Source organism: Xenopus laevis, chromosome 5S (assembly GCF_017654675.1).
Source record: "Xenopus laevis strain J_2021 chromosome 5S, Xenopus_laevis_v10.1, whole genome shotgun sequence".
Classification (NCBI taxonomy): domain Eukaryota; kingdom Metazoa; phylum Chordata; class Amphibia; order Anura; family Pipidae; genus Xenopus; species Xenopus laevis.
The window spans coordinates 85,777,135-85,794,678 of NC_054380.1; the positions used below are offsets into that span (position 1 = coordinate 85,777,135).

General features: G+C 36.2%; 1 protein-coding gene across 3 annotated transcripts in view; it reads left to right on the forward strand.

Annotated features, from left to right (window-relative positions):
* LOC108718024 (disks large-associated protein 2) overlaps nt 1-17,544 on the forward strand; it is a 264,643-nt gene that overhangs the window by 175,410 nt on the left and 71,689 nt on the right. For all 3 annotated transcript variants that reach the window (XM_041564735.1, XM_041564736.1, XM_041564737.1), the window contains 2 exons: nt 6,900-7,972; nt 11,946-12,154. In XM_041564735.1, coding sequence (XP_041420669.1) covers nt 6,900-7,972; nt 11,946-12,154 — 1,282 coding nt within the window. The remainder of the gene's footprint in view (nt 1-6,899; nt 7,973-11,945; nt 12,155-17,544) is intronic.

Below are 17,544 nucleotides of genomic sequence, written 5' to 3' on the forward strand. Positions count from 1 at the left end.
CGCAAGTAGGTTAAAGGAATTTGCAATGAAATGGTCGTGTATAGCGGTAAGTTTGTTGCAAACAGATCTGGCATTCCAGAGAGCACATGAAAGATTAACTGGGTTTTTGGGTATAGGAGTAAGTGTTCTGTACTGATTGAATTTGCTCCGGAGAGAAGGAGCTCGTGGTCGTGATATAACTGGGATGGGGTAAGGGCCAGGGTTTGGGGAAATGTCCCCAGCTGCCAGCAATAGAAAGGAAAGATAGACTAGGTGAGAGTGGGATTTATAAGTCCTTGGTTTGTATGAAAAGGAGGAGTTTTGTGGAATAACTAAACAGAGTACTTTATAAACTTCATGTGTGGAGAGGGAAGGAGAGGAGAGTAGAGAGGCTGAGATTTGTATAGAACTGGGATTTGATGGAGGAGGTAGTGAAAAGTGTTTTATGAAGCATGAGAGTGAAAGGAGGAGAAATGCAGGATAAAGCATGTTTGGAGTAAGAAGTAATAAACTAGCAGGTACAAGCAAATCTGTTTTCTTCTTATCCCAGATGGTTCGCTGTTGATTGCAGGGGAATCCGGTTCCTTTTGCCTTGTCAATGCCTTGTCCAACTGTCTTGTTTAACTGTCATTTCTAAGCACTTGTGAAACTTTAGCACTTAGGAAAGGTTAGCACTCGTGCCATGCCCCAGACACGAGTTTGGTTTGGTTATATTTATAAAGCTAGTTAAGAGTGGTGTATTTAATGTGCAAACAGAATTGTGAATGTTCATAAGGGCTTTTTAACTATGGCATAATTGCAAATAGTGAATATTTATGTGAACACTCTGGGGTATATTTATCAAAGTTAGAAATCGACACAGTCCTCTAGACTGAAATTCCGCCACTCTGCATTCATTGCTATGGGATTTTGAAAGGTGTATTTATCAAATGAACTTTCACTTTCACCCATTGATAAATACCCATGAAAATGACTGGAGAGTGGTGGAATTTCACTCTAGTGGACTGTGGCGATCTCTAACTTTACTCTTAGATAAATTTACCCCTCCGTGTTTGATTTACCCCACAGCTTTGGTGGTGGAGAAATTTTTTGCAAAACAGTTTTTTCAAGTTGCGAATTTAATTACTGTAAACACTATTTTCGTGCACAATAACCTCGCACAGTGCCTGCACTCATGCAAACACCCATCTAATTTGCGAGCCATTTACAAAAATTTTTGTGCAATGCAAATTTGCAAAATACAGAAAGATGGGCATAGCAGTGCAATATTTTAGTGTTCAGGAAAGAACATTGGCAATACAACCCATGTTGTATTGTGAATAAAAACGAATATATGTGCTGCGCATTAAGTAAAGTAAAGAAAATTCATATTTTTAATACATGTGCTATTTATTTGGTTTATGTGTGCATACTGTCTTTTTACTGAGCAATGAATAAATGCATGCTTTTGAGATTATCAATATATATTGATATATAACTGCCAGTCAGTGTGTAAAGGGATAAAAATAGTGTTCAAACATTATCTATGGAATGCCACTGCATACAGGTTTTTATTCAGTCTTCTGTTAAACTGTAAATGCAAAGAGAATTTTAAAAAATTGCTTCACACATTCACACAAGAACTTGGTTTCCAGGAATACCGAACCTGAAAATAACGGCAATTACATCCTGTTTATAAAATGTACAAATGATTTACTTTTAAGGACTTGTTAATGCACATCAAGAATATGCAAAATATATAAGGGCCTCTCTGTTATTTTTTAATTATGCTTTTTTTCATGAGTTGGAAATGATACAGTCTACATTAATTAATGCTATCGATAGTTCAATTTCTCTTCTTTTCTTTTTATTTATCCTCTGGTCAGGGTGTATTTATTCTATTTGTTTATTTTATTTATTTATTCGATATTGCTGCTTACTTCTTTTCCAATGTCCTTAGTTGGAAGGGGGATATTAGAATGCCTATAAATAAAGTATCAAGAGCAACAAAATAAGTAAAGCAATTAGCCAATCAAATGTCAGATTTCATGACAAATGGACTGCTCTATTGACCCTTTGCTTTCAGCCATCCCACTGAACCCCATGTTACATACTGTACCTTAATGAAACACCAGGAGCTAGAAATGGTGTAAAACGGCCACAACATTTATTCACATTTTATCAAATAAATAGGATCTTGCCAGCCTCACCCAAGACAATATTCTAAACCCCAAATTCCAGAAGAGTTCGCGACTATGCTCTGCTATTCCTAACTTAAGACTTAGCACTATGTCATTATATCAGTAAATCAAAACAAAAAAATGGAAGAGGAACTCCAGCAAGATAACTGCAAATTATTTATTCCAGGTTGTGGTAACCATGTAACCACAACCTGTAACAAATATTTTGCAGTCATTCTGCTGGAGTTCCTCTTCGGTTTTTTTGTTTTGATATACTGGTACAGTGGAGTTGCAAGCACAGAGCAACTACATGGAAGTCAAACACTTTAATTGTATTGTACAGACCACTTACACCTACAACCTCTTTTTATTTCCTTATATCCACCACTGAGTATTTGGCTGCCTCTACCAAGAGAAAGAATGGCCCCCAAACCTGCTATGACCAGGAGCTGCATCTCCCACCATGAGAGAAGTTCAGAAGCCCTACTGTCGGTCCTGAATCTGCAGTGTGTTGATGATAGGAAATCCCTGCACCCTAGCACAAGCAGTAGTAACCCACCGTGCAGTCACAGGAGAGAACCTCCTTTCTCCCTCTTCTAAACTTACCTAAACTAAACTTATATTTCCACTGTTTTGATCCAGAGGAAAGCAAAAAAAAAACCCAGCCAGAAGCCAGTGCCAATTATGCCTAAAGAGACAAAAAATTCCTTCCTGACCCCAATGGTGATCGGAAACTTTACCTGGATCAAGCATTTGAAATTCATTTAGCATGAATAACATGCAAAATCTGACATTTATACTGTATACAGTACCAAAACCACAATATAACATGCAGGAAAACATCAACATTCAGGTTATTAACAGATAATATGAGAACACAAAGAAGAGAAACTCTTGAAATATGCAAAAAAAGGAGGAGGGTGGGTGGGATGTTTCTGCCTGTTTAGAAGATAAGGAAGTGAAATGTTTATTCTTTTGACATCACATCCCTCTATTTCTCTGTCCCAGTCCAGCTACCCCTGCCTTAACTCATTGCTTCTCATCCAATCACAGCTGCATCTGATTCTGCCAGTCTCTAAACATAAACCAGTGTAATGTGGCTGCTGGTCATTCAGATCCTTTGTCATGCAGCCCCTGCATTTATAGCTCCAGGGCTTTCTATTATAAAATCTCCAGCAGACAAGGAAACTCTAAAGGGCTGATTTACTGTATATTATATAATTTGAGTGGTACAGATATTTACTCTTTAGTTATAATAATTATAATTTCCATATTTCCAGAAAATGAATTGTACCAATTTGACAAGTTTCATATAGAACCACGCTGCATTATAATTAATCCAAAGCTCATCATTTTCGAGGGGCTTAACAAATCAGTCAGGATTCAGTAACAGTTGGCCTCTGATAAAACGGCACACTTAAAAAATGCCTAAAGGTTTTGATAGGTAGGATAGATGTAAATTCATTAAAACTCATTCCTGACTGCCACAAATTTTTTCCTGACAGTGAGGAATATTTTAATAAATGTGACAAAAATCAAGCTGCTTGAAGTCTATAAACTGAAATTTGGGATAGGAAGGTGCTAAGTGTATATTCCATTCTATTTAATGACTGAAATGACACATGACCCCTATAATATTTCTTTTTAACTTCCACAGTATAAGGAATTTCATAAAAACCAGGCATCATTAAGAAACAGAGAAATGCACATCATCAATTTAACATTTGTTAACATTTAACATTATTGGAAATCCCTGCTGTGACTCTCTATCTTTCTCTCTTGATCCCAATTTTTTTTCTGCATGTTTTCTTCCAGTTACTTCTTTGCATACAGTTTATCTATCTCTCTCCAACCCCTTCCATCGTTCAAGCTCTCTCTTTTACATTTTATAGTTTGTCCCCTGGACCTAATGTAACACTTTCACCACTGCAAATATGGCCTATAAAGTAATAGCCAGTGACAATTATATTGAAGGAAAATGCTTACCTTTCATTAATAATTAATAACAATATAATTTTATCACAGTCAAAAGGTTGTGATTAAAGAAGAAAACAGATGTGAAATAAAGATAATCACTCAGTGGGTCATGTAAAATTGTCATGTTAAGCAATAACATACTATAGCAGCATCGCTCAAGTGACACAGGATATTTAAATGGGCCCATAGGTTAACTCAACAAATATAAAATAGTTGAAAATATTCTTGTCATATCTGCATATCTTTGCTCATGTAAAGAGGGTTATTCAAGATTATTCAAAAATCAGTTAGCATTACATTTACAATGGCTTGAATATATCAATACTTAGTACCTTTCATACAATATGGGGCCCATTTACTTAGTTCGAGTGAAAGAATGGAATTAAAAAAACTTCGAATTTCGAATGGTTTTTTTGGCTACTTCGACCATCGAATTGGCTACTTCGACCTTTGACTACGACTTTGAATCGAACGATTCGAACTAGAAATCGTTCAACTATTCGAGTCGAAGTACTGTCTCTTTAAAAAAAAACTTCGACCCCCTAGTTCGCCACCTAAAACCTATTGAAGTTAATGTTAGCCTATGGGGAAGGTCCCCATAGGCTTAGCAATCTTTTTTTGGTCAAAGAAAAATCGTTCGATCGATGGATTAAAATCCTTAGAATCGAACGATTCGAAGGATGTTATCGTTCGATCGATTTTTCGTTTGATCATTCGATCAAACGAATTGTGGTAAATCCTTCGACTTCAATATTCAAAGTCGAAGGATTTCCATTCGGCAGTCGAATATCGAGGGTTAATTAACCCTCGATATTCGACCATAAGTAAATTTGCCCCTATATGTATGATTGACTTCTCTTTTAATTCTATTTATGAGATAAGCAGCAGGAGGCTCTCCATCTGTTACTGAACTACAATTCCCAGCTATAGCTTAAAAAGGAATTGTGACTTTCAAGTTCAGCAGCATCTGAAAATAGGGTTGGACTGGGGGGCCTGGGACCCACTGGGACTGCTGTCCAGGGCACCCCTCCGGACCCCCTTCTGCGACGCTGCGCATGTGCGCACAGGAGCCGCACGGCGCACATACGACTCAAGTGGCGTGCATGCACGCACAGGAGCCGCACATGTGCACGGAGCCGCAAATTGGTGCACTGCGCCGCAAATAGTTTTTTTTTTTTTTTTTTAGGTCCAGGAGATTGGGAGAGTGGAGTCTGGCCCGGCAGGGGCCCATAAGGGCCAGGGCCCCCCGGGTTTTTTCCCGGTGTCCCGCCAGGCCAGTCCGACCCTGTCTAAAAACCCAATTAACCGCAACAATTAGAGACAGAGGGCTGTGGACAAAATGTCCCTGAATTATCTGCTTGGTAGACCATGAGATCAATTGTCTGTTGGCTTGGAAAAGGAGTTGTGGTTAGATAAAACCACAGTAGAGGTTTTTGGCTAAAGTTCAGTGAAAAAGGGGTAGAAATCAGTGCACTAGAGTACATTATAGAGGGGAAAGAATTAAACAGTGGGTCAGATTTTCATCAGCAGGGACTGCAATCCTTGTTACAACAGAAGATGGGGGTGTTTTATTATGTTATTGAACAGTGATTTGACATGTAAACAAATAGGAGCATTTTACCGTGACTGTTTACACCCTTGTAAATAATCTATTTTATATGGACAATATGTAATGAGCATTGCAACCACACACAACAGAATGTTCTAAAAAAAAATTCAAAGGTTTGGTATGATTTCAAGCTAAAAAAGCCCAGTTTAGTTGTTCTTCTTCAAAGGGCAGTATACACCCTTGTTCAAATTGAGTTAAATAAGGGTTTGTGCTGAACAAACTTTTTGCCTATTGTTGTAATCATGAAACATTTATGTTTTTTGTTATTGATTGAGCTAAACATGCAAACAGGAAAACTAAAGCTTCTCCATGTTTGGCCTTTGCAAGTTAGATAATTAGATTCCCAGAGCACAGAGATTCTACTGGCATTATGGACTTCTGCTAACAAAACCGTCACAACAAAGGTTAAAAGGTAGGGGATTAAAATACTGTAATCTCATTATATAGGATTAAAATACTGTAATCTCATTATATACATCGGGAACCAATCATGGAATAGCTTCAGTTTTTCCTGCTTGGCTACAATGGGCAAAACATATGTTTGGCACAAGCATTATTCGTTGAAATCATGTTGAATTGGTGGTATGCTGCCCATTTAATTATTCTGCACTGTTACTAAATTGTCTTTGATAAATAAATTATCACTTGATTTTTGGTTATTGTATTTAGTCTCGACAAGATGATTTTTCTGCAATATCATTTTGTGTCTCATTTTCTAATAAGGTCACTTAGCCTACTCAAATTATATTATATAGAGGCTGATAAATTAATTTTGAATGGAACTTTTAATTTAAAGAAGAACTCAACTTCAAATTGCTGGGGGTATGCCAAAATGTTAGGCACCATCCAGTGATTAAACTTGCTTACCTGATACCTCAGCCCAGTGCTCCTGTTCACTAAAAACTGCACCTGCCTGGAGTATTAGTGCAGAAGCCCACTCTTTCCCCATCTTCTTCAGGTTCTTTAGTCTTCTGTTAATAGATATGTGTAAGGTAAACCCTATATTTAGAACATTTTGATCCTCCTGAAAGCAAGTATGCCATTGCTTAGACTGATGAATTAATGAATCATAAAAACAGATGTTTATAGCCACAATGCTCAATATGTTGTCAATAATTAATAACAAATATGTATTACAATGTATAAGTTTATAATATTCTCATTTTGTTCCTTAGATCAACAGCAATATTCATGGTCACCTTCACAGCAGTTCAATGAAGAAAAATATTCGCCCGCCCTAAGAAGCATGAAAGGATTATCTGGTAGTCGTAACCAATCCCAGCTATGCTCTGGACATACATGTGGTCTAGCATCTTCTGAGGATTGTGAACATGTGCATGAACATGTCCATCATGGTCAAGAGCCTAGGCAATCATATCTCCTTAGCCCGACAGAGAGCTATCAAATGGACCATCACCATTGCTCACCACGGAGCTCCATTCATTCAGAATGCATGATGATGCCTGTGATGATGAGTGATCACATGTCAAGTAGCACTTTTCCCAGGATGCACTATAGTTCACATTACGATACCCGAGATGACTGTACTGTGACACATACTAGTAGCACTAAAATAAATAGAATTCCAGCAAATCTGTTGGATCAATTTGAGAAGCAGCTTCCTCTACATAGGGATGGATTTCATACCTTACAATATCAAAAGGCATCCACCGCTACTGAACAGCGAACAGAAAGCCCAGGGAGAATAAGACATCTTGTTCATTCGGTTCAGAAACTTTTTACAAAATCTCATTCTTTGGAAGGTTCCTCAAAAGGAAATGTGAATGGTACAAAGGGAGACAGCCGAGATGATCACCATCATAGTCACTACTCAAAGCATAGCAAGAGGAGTAAAAGTAAGGAACGAAAGCCAGAGAGCAAGCCTAAATCTGGGATGACAGGTTGGTGGAGCTCTGATGATAATTTGGACAGTGATAGTACTTATCGAACATCTAGTGTAATGAATAGGCATCATGCTGATCACATATCTCATTGTTATCCTGAAAATCTTCAGGGCCACTTTGGAGATCTTTCCCTAAAAACATCTAAAAGTAACAATGATATGAAATGTTCTGCATGTGAAGGGCTGTCCATGACACCTGAAGGTAAATTTATGAAAAGGAGTTCCTGGTCTACACTTACTGTAAGCCAAGCTAAAGAAGCTTATCGCAAATCATCATTGAACCTGGATAAGCCTCTAGTTCATCAAGATATTAAATCTTCCTTGCGACCATGTCATTACCTTCAGGTAAGATTCTGGCTCAAATGACTTTCCTAATAAATTTGTTTGATAATGATCTAAGTAGGTAAAAGAGAGTTTGAAAAATATATAAATGGAAAGTCAGAATATCTTGTGCAGCTCTGAACTATTATTTACTCATATTTCTTTGTTGAAGTTCCATTGAAATGTGCATTGGTTTGTAGGTGCAGATGCAGTGTGAGCTGTCTAATGATTTTCCAGGATATTCCAAATAATTAGATTTTTATGGATACCTTGCCTTCTGTTTTTTCTATTTTTCCTATGGTGTGTTTTGTCTAGTAGATATATCAAGTAGCAAATATACAGTGGTTTATATGTGCTAGTGCTTAGTTTTTCCTGGCTTTTTGAAGGTGTTTCAGCCTTGTCCATGGTACTAAAAATGTTGCGAGGATCCACACACAATTCAAAAATCGTACTATATCTTTGTGTCTATGGGCAGCTCCTGTTCCTACAAGCATGAGCAAAACAAATGACCAGTAACATTGAGAACCCCTCAATTTGTAAATATATTTCTATAGTAAACTGAAATAGCTAGCCATATTCATTGAATCAATGAAATGGGCTGAAGGGGAGCTGACCTATTCCCTTTACTGTTTAAAGACTAAAATAAACTGCTGCAGACACTGTAAGGTTTGTCCTGTCAAAGGAGATGCAGTAATTTGTTCAAACAATTTTAAAATTATTTTAGAAATCTCCCAGTTAGAAGTTTGAACAGGCTGATCATCTTAATTGTATATTGCATTGGTTTTTATGCTTGAAAAGACTAACTACCTAATTATGCACCATATGAATGTTTTAGTCCTCTGTTTTAAAGGATGATGTAACATGCATTTCCCTGTAAAGCAAAGTATGCTTAGGAAACAGTGGAGCCTGAAGTATGCACCAGAACTTTTTAATATTCAGCCCTACAACATTGATGTTTTATAGGTGTTAACTTGCAAAGAATATAGAGATAGAGAACCTAGCAGGCAGATGTTCCTCTTGCTTGAGCTAACTTGAAAGCCATGCTGTTGAACCTTATGATTTACTTGATAAACGCAGCACTATTTGGTTAGCAAAAGATCTGCTAACACAAGGATACAAGGACACAAGGATTGCCCAGTGATAGTGCATCTTGGAAAAAAGAGCAATTGAGATTCTGTTGATAGTAAGATATTCAAAGTAAGCTTATAAAGGAAACGTGGGGTTTAGACATTGAGAAAGGAGGTAAAAGAGGATAAACGATAGGTGAAACATGGCTCTTTTATTATTCACTGTTTACAGCTGGACTTTTCATATTTGCCCTCACACAAACCAGTATTGTGTGTGAGGATTAATATATTTAGATTTTAAAGGGAAACAACCACCTAGAAAATTGTTAGTTGGATGAAAACTGTGCCCTAAGCTCCATCAATGAGAGAAGCATTGGAAAATAAATGATTTACTTTATTTTGAAAAAGTTACAGCTACTTGGAATTTTCTGGTACATGTGGGCTTTTGTGATTTATTCCAAAGCTGTGATTCAAAAAGGTTTGATTGGTTGAAAATGTCTGTGTTCTCTTATCACAACCCTGCATCCTAATGATTTGTTTTAGTGTAGAAAGCTCATGATTACAGTATCTTTTCTCCCTAACCTGTAAAATACAGTTGTTAGAGATTTAGATGAGGACCACTCAATCATGCCCGTGCAGACAGCTAAGATAAAATAAAATGCAGTCAAATATCTTAGTTCAATTTTAGCCAGGCCACTTTTTCAGATTTTTTTCAGACTACCTTTCATGAGATATTGTACCTATGACTTGAAGTAAAACTAATGTAAGTGCATTATTTACAAAGGGATTATGATCTTAGTGTGGCACTTATAGGCCTGTAAATTTAATATCTGCGGTGGGCAAATTATATGAGGTTTGAATGTGATCATTCTGGAAAATGACTTTATAAACAGTATCAGTGTGACTTTATGAAGGACAACACATGTCAGACATATTTAATTTTTATGTTAAGGTTAGTAAGAAGTTAGACAGTGGGGTTGCAGTAGATGTGATTAGTTTGGATTTTTCCAAACCTTTTGATACAGTGTAGTATTTGACTAAGTCACTAAGTCGCCTATACTCCTAATGGGGCTAAGTTAGGCAAATCCTTGATGGTGAATAACCTAGGGGTACTTGTAGATAATAAACTTGCCTGTAACAAGCAATGGCAGTCAGCAACTGCAAGGGTAAACTAAATTTTGAGCTGTATTAAAAAGAAAAAAAAGAAGAAATTAGAAGAGAGGGTAATTCTTCCCAAATACAAAACACTGGTAAGGCCCCACCTAGAATATGCAGTTTTGTTCTCAGAGTTTAAACATGAATTATTGAATATTATGGAATCAGCAAAATTCATAAGAAGGGCAATTAAGATTTTTAAGGGTATGGAAATTCATAAAGTTATATTGAACAGCAGGAAGAATTTCTTTTTTCCCTCTGGAGGCAAATTAAAGAGACTTCCAATGGTTTTTTTGCCTTTCTCTAAATCAATGAGCAGTTATGAAGTTTTCATTTGGATGAAAAGGTTGAACTGTATAAATGTGTCTTTCTTCAGCCTAAATTACCAAGTTACTAAAGAGGACCTTTAATTTATCTATAAATAAAACCAAGGTTGAAATAGTGAAACAGTAGGCATATCAAAGTGAGAAAATATAAAATTAGGGAGGGAAGAGGGGTAATGATGAGAACAAGGAGCGTGAAAGGAATAATGCTATGGAAAGGCATAATGCAAACAAAAAAGAAAGAAATCACACAGATGCAAAGAGTGTGAGGAGGTTGAATAAAATAGCAAGGGGTACCTGTGCCTCTCTGGATAGATAAACATGGGTAAGTGCAGAAATATTTGCTTGTGGCTTTCCAGTGCTGCTGTAATTCTTTTTGACTGTTGGCTTGTGTACAGAGCTGCAACATTACTTAAATTTCATAAGTGCATCCTTCCAGACTTGAGTCAGGTAATACGTTTAGTTCAAAAATACATAGCCATTAACAGAAGTAAATCATGCTGTGCCTCTCCATTGTCGGTGACTTTGCAAGAGCCTGTAAGAGCATCAACATTAAACTCTAGGAGTGTTAATGATTGGCAAAACAAGAGTAGAAACAAAAATAAAATTGCTATAATTTTATGCTTTTTAACCAAGGTGCATTTTGCATTTAACTAACTCAATAATTTTGTTTTACCTTCCCAATATTAATCACAAACTTTAATTCTCAGGTACGAGTATGGGATCTGTTATCAAGAAACCCATTATCCAGAAAGCTCTGAATTACTGGTAGGCCATCTTCCATAGACTCCATTTTAATGAAACAATTCAAACATTTTAAAACAGATTTCCTTTTCCACTGTAATAATAAGACAGTACTTGTACTTAGAATTAATCCTTATTGGAGGCAAAACATTTGGTTTATTAAACCCTATTGGGTTTATTAAATGTTTAAATGATTTCTTGGACATATAAATAATGAAAAATCCTCTTTTATGGAAAATGCCAGGTCATGAGCATTCTGGACAACAGGTCCCATACCTGTATAATGGGAAACTACGGCTATACATAAAAATTCAGCTAGAAATGCTACACCTTGTTTGGTCATTTATAAAGTGCCGCCTGCACTGCATTCTGCACCGAGCACCAGCTCTTCAATCACTACAGTATTTAAGCACTCAATTATCTAGTGGTTACATTTTCTTTTAGAGCACAAAGTCCCCCCCCTCATGAGGCACAGTCAATGGATCCACTGAATGTATAAACAATTTCAATACATAAAATCACATTCTTTAGTGTGACTGCAAATAAATAAACACTATTTAAGCTTGTGTACATAATGAAAAAGCATTATCCTAAAATGCGGTGACAGCACATCTTTTAACTGTTTTACACTTATTTCCTAATAGATTGAATAGAGATCTGTTCACTGGCTGCATATTGTCAGTGTTTCTTTTGCACTTTTATTGCCAGGTGCCTCAAGATGAATGGGGAGGGTACCCATCAGGTAGCAAAGATGAAGAGATTCCCTGTCGGAGAATGCGAAGTGGAAGTTACATAAAAGCCATGGAGGAAGATAGTGGAGACTCTGATACAAGCCCTAAAACATCTCCGAAAATATCGCCAAGGCCAGAGCCTTTGTTAAAATCAGTTGGACACAGATCCCATGTGGAGATTCAGAAGTAAGTGTTCTTCTGTTCACCGTTTAGTTAAACTCTTCATTATTTAATATGTCTGCATAAATTCAGAGTATTTTATCACTCCATTCTGAGTAACATAAACTTGAGCATAATGAACTTACTATGGATATTTATTCAGTACATTTCTATTTAGAAAATGAAAAATTTTAAATATTGTGGGGAAATGTAATATAGGTCACAAACAGAAAAATAGTTCGCAATGTGAATAACATTCCCATTGCGAATAATTTTGCGAACATTTTAAGAACCCTTTGCACCTGATGCATGTAATAAAACTTCTTAATGAAAAAGTTGTTACATTTGCTCCAAAGGTTAACACCACTTTCAAGCAGGTGTTAAATGTTTGCAATGCGCAATTAAGATTCGCAAAGTTCTAAAAGCCTAATGAAGAATATTACATTGGGACGTGCACATTTTTATTCTTATTTGTTCTCTTTGCAATGTTTAGTACATTTTGCCCTTAATATCTTGTTAATGACTGTAAAGGCATGGATATACTGTAAGTAACTTGGGGATAGTGAATCTATAACTCTCATGATATCCTTGTGCTACTGCAAATGACCATGATTTTGCACTTTTTGCACATTATTACCATTTTGATGCATATAGACCTTATTGAGCCCCATGAATACAGTTCTATAGTCAAAGTGGTCAGTGGGGATGGGGCGCATTATTTTTATTTAGAAGCGGAGGGAGTGCTGGGGGCACAGGCTACAACAAGTCCACATACCAACTACCTGCTTTATAGCACAAGTGTTTGTGTCCCAGGTCATAGTAAATGACCCAAGTTTTATGACATGAAGCAACCTCAGACTGATGGCACATCCTAATTAAAGGTTAAGTAAACCTTTAAAATAAGTGAGTGTAAAATTGATGAGGGGGCTATTCTAAGCCCTTTTGTCACTTACATTCATTATTTATTTTGTTTTTATTCCATGATATTAAGAGATACATGTACTGTTATTATGAATAAATTTTGTTACCACAGCGCCACCTGCAGGTCATTTCCCACCAGTCTGACCACCAAGTAGTCAAGGAAGTTGTCAGGAGAAAGAAAGAGGCTGCTCTGATGTTCTTCTGCTTAGGAAAAACATTCAAAACCTTTCTCACATATTTCCTAAGCAGAAGAACATCAGAGAAGCCTTTTTCTTTCTCCTGACAACTTCCTTGACTACTTGGTGGTCAGACTGGTCAGAAAATGACCAGCAGGTGGTGCTGTTGTATCAAAATTCATTCATATTAACAGTACATGTATCCCTTAATATCTTGGGGAAAAAAATCAAAATAAATAATGAATGTAAATTACAAAAGTGCTTAGAATAGCCCCCTCGTCTGTTTTACATTCACTTATTTTAAAGGTTTACTTATCCTTTAAAAGTAGTTCCAACCACTAAATTCCATAGTAAATTCACTCTGTTGCTGAGCAGTTTACAGAAAGTATTTAGTTCTACAGCAAATTTTTTTTAGAAGAAGAAGATATGTTTTTGTATTGATTTGTTATTTATTTTTCACTAGGAATATAGCTCTTAACACTATAATGCGCTCAAGAGAGTTCAGGTGACTGAAGGTCCGACAGCCCACTAGGGACCAAACATATTTGAAAAATGATCCTGTCTAGTAACAATTCCCTATGGCAGTTGCTTGTCTCTGGAAGAATGCAGGCACACTGCTTGTATGAATTGGGCTGTTTATCAACAGTTTTCAAGTTGAACAAATACATGCCAAAAAGTCAGTAACCACCACAATGCCCCGTGCAAAGCCAACATAGCAGCTTAATGATAATGGAAATTAAGCATTTAAACCATAGCCAGCCTTCTTTATGAGCATCATGCATGTGTAGTAATAGCCATCCGGAGTCAAGCACATTCCTCATGAATTCACAGAACATAAACTAAGACGTAATTGTGGTGCAAAATAAATTTGGTGTATTGGTTGTAATATGACTTATGTCACACTGATCACCCAGCTACACTTCTCGTAACATAATAGCTGCACAGCAGAAACCTTTCAACTGTTTAGAGTTTTATGAAAAGCTGTCAGAAGTTTAACATTATTTACTGCTCTATTGTGCGTTGCCTTTAGATACCAGAAAATAATTCAGAAATATAAAAACGGAGCCGATGAGTGAGTAAAATGACTGAAAAAGTAGAGAATAAACAGCACTCCAGTTGCCAATTAGATGAAAAATTGAATGTAAGTATTTATTGATCTTTAGGTCATTGAATCAAATGCCCCATCCCCTTATAAAACTAGCAGTGCTGGATGTGGGATTTGTTGTTGATTATCAATCAATGCTTTATACAGAGTTTTCATTTAATTGGTACCTAGAGTGCTGTTTCTCTTTGCTTGGAGAATAAACATTTGTGTATCTAAAACAGGAAGTTGACAAGTCACAATCACATTAATCATTTAACTTGTATAATTTGTTTTAATGCATTAAATACCATCTGTTTTGGCTTTTCAAGGCAGTATATAAATTCCTGCTCCCAAAAGAACAAGATGCGAGAGTCCATATATTGTACTATATTTTACATTTTACATCATTTGGATTGAAAAAGTCCATCAAATTCAACACCCCCAGTGTATATAGTGAATAAAGTACCCCCTCTTGTAAAATATAAGGATATTATAAGTTACCGAGGAGTTTCATGACCATATAAAAACACAAGGCCGAAGGCCGAGTGTTTTTATACAGGTCATGGAACTCCGAGGTAACTTATAATATCCTCATATTTTGCAACTGGGGGTACTTTATTAATTATAATACACAAATTTCAATGAGTCATGTGACAGAAATTACATCAGAACTCACCGTTTATAACTGATGACATCAGAACTCACCGTTTATAAGGATATAATTTACAGGATATTCATGGCTTTTGTGTATTAAATATTGATACTGTATATACAAATATCAATATATTAATATACAGACCTATCAATACAGTTCCCATTCATATATATATTAAAATATATATACACTAGTGATGAGCACAATTTTTTGGAATGGATTTGCGTCAAAATTCCGAATTTCGCCCATCTGCTGCAAATGGATCCATGGATATTAAGAAGTCATTAAAGCCCCTCTTAAAGATGATGCCATCACAACATCATCTGTATTCAACAACTTCATGTTATTGTTTCAAATTAAGGTACTGTTCCGCAAGTATAAAGGGGTGGATTCTGTTGCTTGATATTTTATACGTGAAAAAAATCCTCCGCTATTTGTTTATAATGTAAATTGTTATCAAGTCCCTTAAAACTCAAAACTGCACTATATACTCAAGGTGAGGCCTTGCCAGGGATCTACAAATAGGCAAAATTATACCATTCCTTAATTCAATGGCCTTTTTTCATGAAAGAGAACACTTTATTTGCTGTCACTCACAGAGCGAAACACATTTAGTACCCTGAGATAAATACTATATGGTTCTGGATTGGATCTTTGTTTAGTTTCACATGAGCAAGACTTTTTTGAATCTTCCCTAATCAACCAACTATCAATACTTACATTATTATGAATTGGTGTAATAAAAATTAAATCTTTTTAGATTGTTCTTCTGACAAAAAACTGTTCAATATCTATGCTTTTTCCCTGTTCTCATCAACTAATTTCCCTCTCTCTGATACTAACTGCCTCGTCCCTTTTCCTTCATTATTTACATATTTAAAAAATAATTTCAGACTTAATTTATTCCTTGTTGTAACACCCTTTTTACTCTCTATATAAGCTTGTCAAATGGCTTTTTTTTTTGCATGCTTTATTGGCTTTCTGCCTAACAAAAGTTTCATCTGTCCCAGCTAATATGGATGTCTTACATGAAAGTATTTTCTTACCAACCTCAACACTAACCTTTCTATTAAAACATAATAGTTTTGCTTTGCTATGTCTTTCCTTGCTTACATGGGAAATATACTGATATGTATATTTGTTAAGCAGCATTTTAATGACATTCCATTTTTCCTTCTCTGTTTAACCCTGTGAAAAGTCTTTCCTAGGTTATATGTTGCCAAATTTGAATGCTTAAAATGTATCAGTTAATATTATATAAAATGCTAAATTTGCCTGCATCTAGCAACCAATAAGATGTTTGTTTTCAAACAGCTGACCAGTAAAAGCAACCTGCTGATTGGTTGCTATGGGTTACAAGATATGTAGCAAACGTAAAACCACATATTATATAATCCCCATAACCTCAAAGGAGACCATGTTATCACCCACAATAGTTTTGTAGACACATTCTGTATTACTACAAAAAAAGCCTCTTTCCTAGTAGGATCCTGAGCTACCTAAAATAAAAAGTTTTCATTAAGCAAACATATTAGCTTTTTCTAACTTGGTTTCCCCATTACAACAGTCAATATTTAGATAACTGAAGTCACCCATAATACAAGTTGACCTAGTTATGAAACCTCTTTCATTTGTGAAAGTAGCTGGGCTTCATTCCTTCCCACTCATACTGCTAATATGCTTAGTAACCTTAAATCCAGCTAAAATCTCTACTCACAGAGCTTCAACCCCCCCCATAACACCCTGTGCCATCTTTAGTGCATGTCTTTAATTCTGACTTTACATAAAGACAAACATTCCCCCCTTTTCTTAGATCCTAAATCCCTGAACTCCATCCCCCATTAATTTTATTATTAGTGACAATATGTACCAATACAGCCTTGTCATATCCAGCTCCACCTAATAATTTGCCTACCAGATCGACCACATGCCGAACCCTGGCACCCTCAGAGATAGCAAACTATTTGGTTGTTTTAATCCAGATTACTTTATCTGGTTTCTTAAAGGGATTCTGTCATGATTTTTATGATGTAGTTTTTATTTCTATATTAAACTGTTTACACTGCAAATAATTCACTTTACAATATAAAATCTAATTCCTGAACCAGCAAGTGTATTTTTTTTAAGTTGTAATATTGATGTGTAGGCAGCCATCTTGGCTGGTCACATGCTTTCAGAAAGAGCCAGCACTTTAGGATGGAACTGCTTTCTGGCAGGCTGTTGTTTCTCCTACTCAGTGTAACTGAATGTGTCTCAGTGGGACCAGGATTTTACTATTAAGTGCTGTTCTTAGCTCTCCCCGGCAGCTGTTATTGTGTTACCTTCTCATTGTTCTGTTGTTAGGCTACTGGGGGGAAAGGGAGGGGTCTGATATCACTCCAACTTGCAGTACAGCAGTAAAGACTGATTGAAGTTCATCAGAGCACAAGTCACATTACTGGGGAAAGCTGGGAAACTGACAATATGTCTAGCCCCATGTCAGATTTCAAAATTAAATATAAAAAAACAGTTTTTTTTGAGAAATGGATTTCAGTGCAGAATTCTGCTGGAGCAGCACTTTTCACTGATGCGTTTTGAAAAA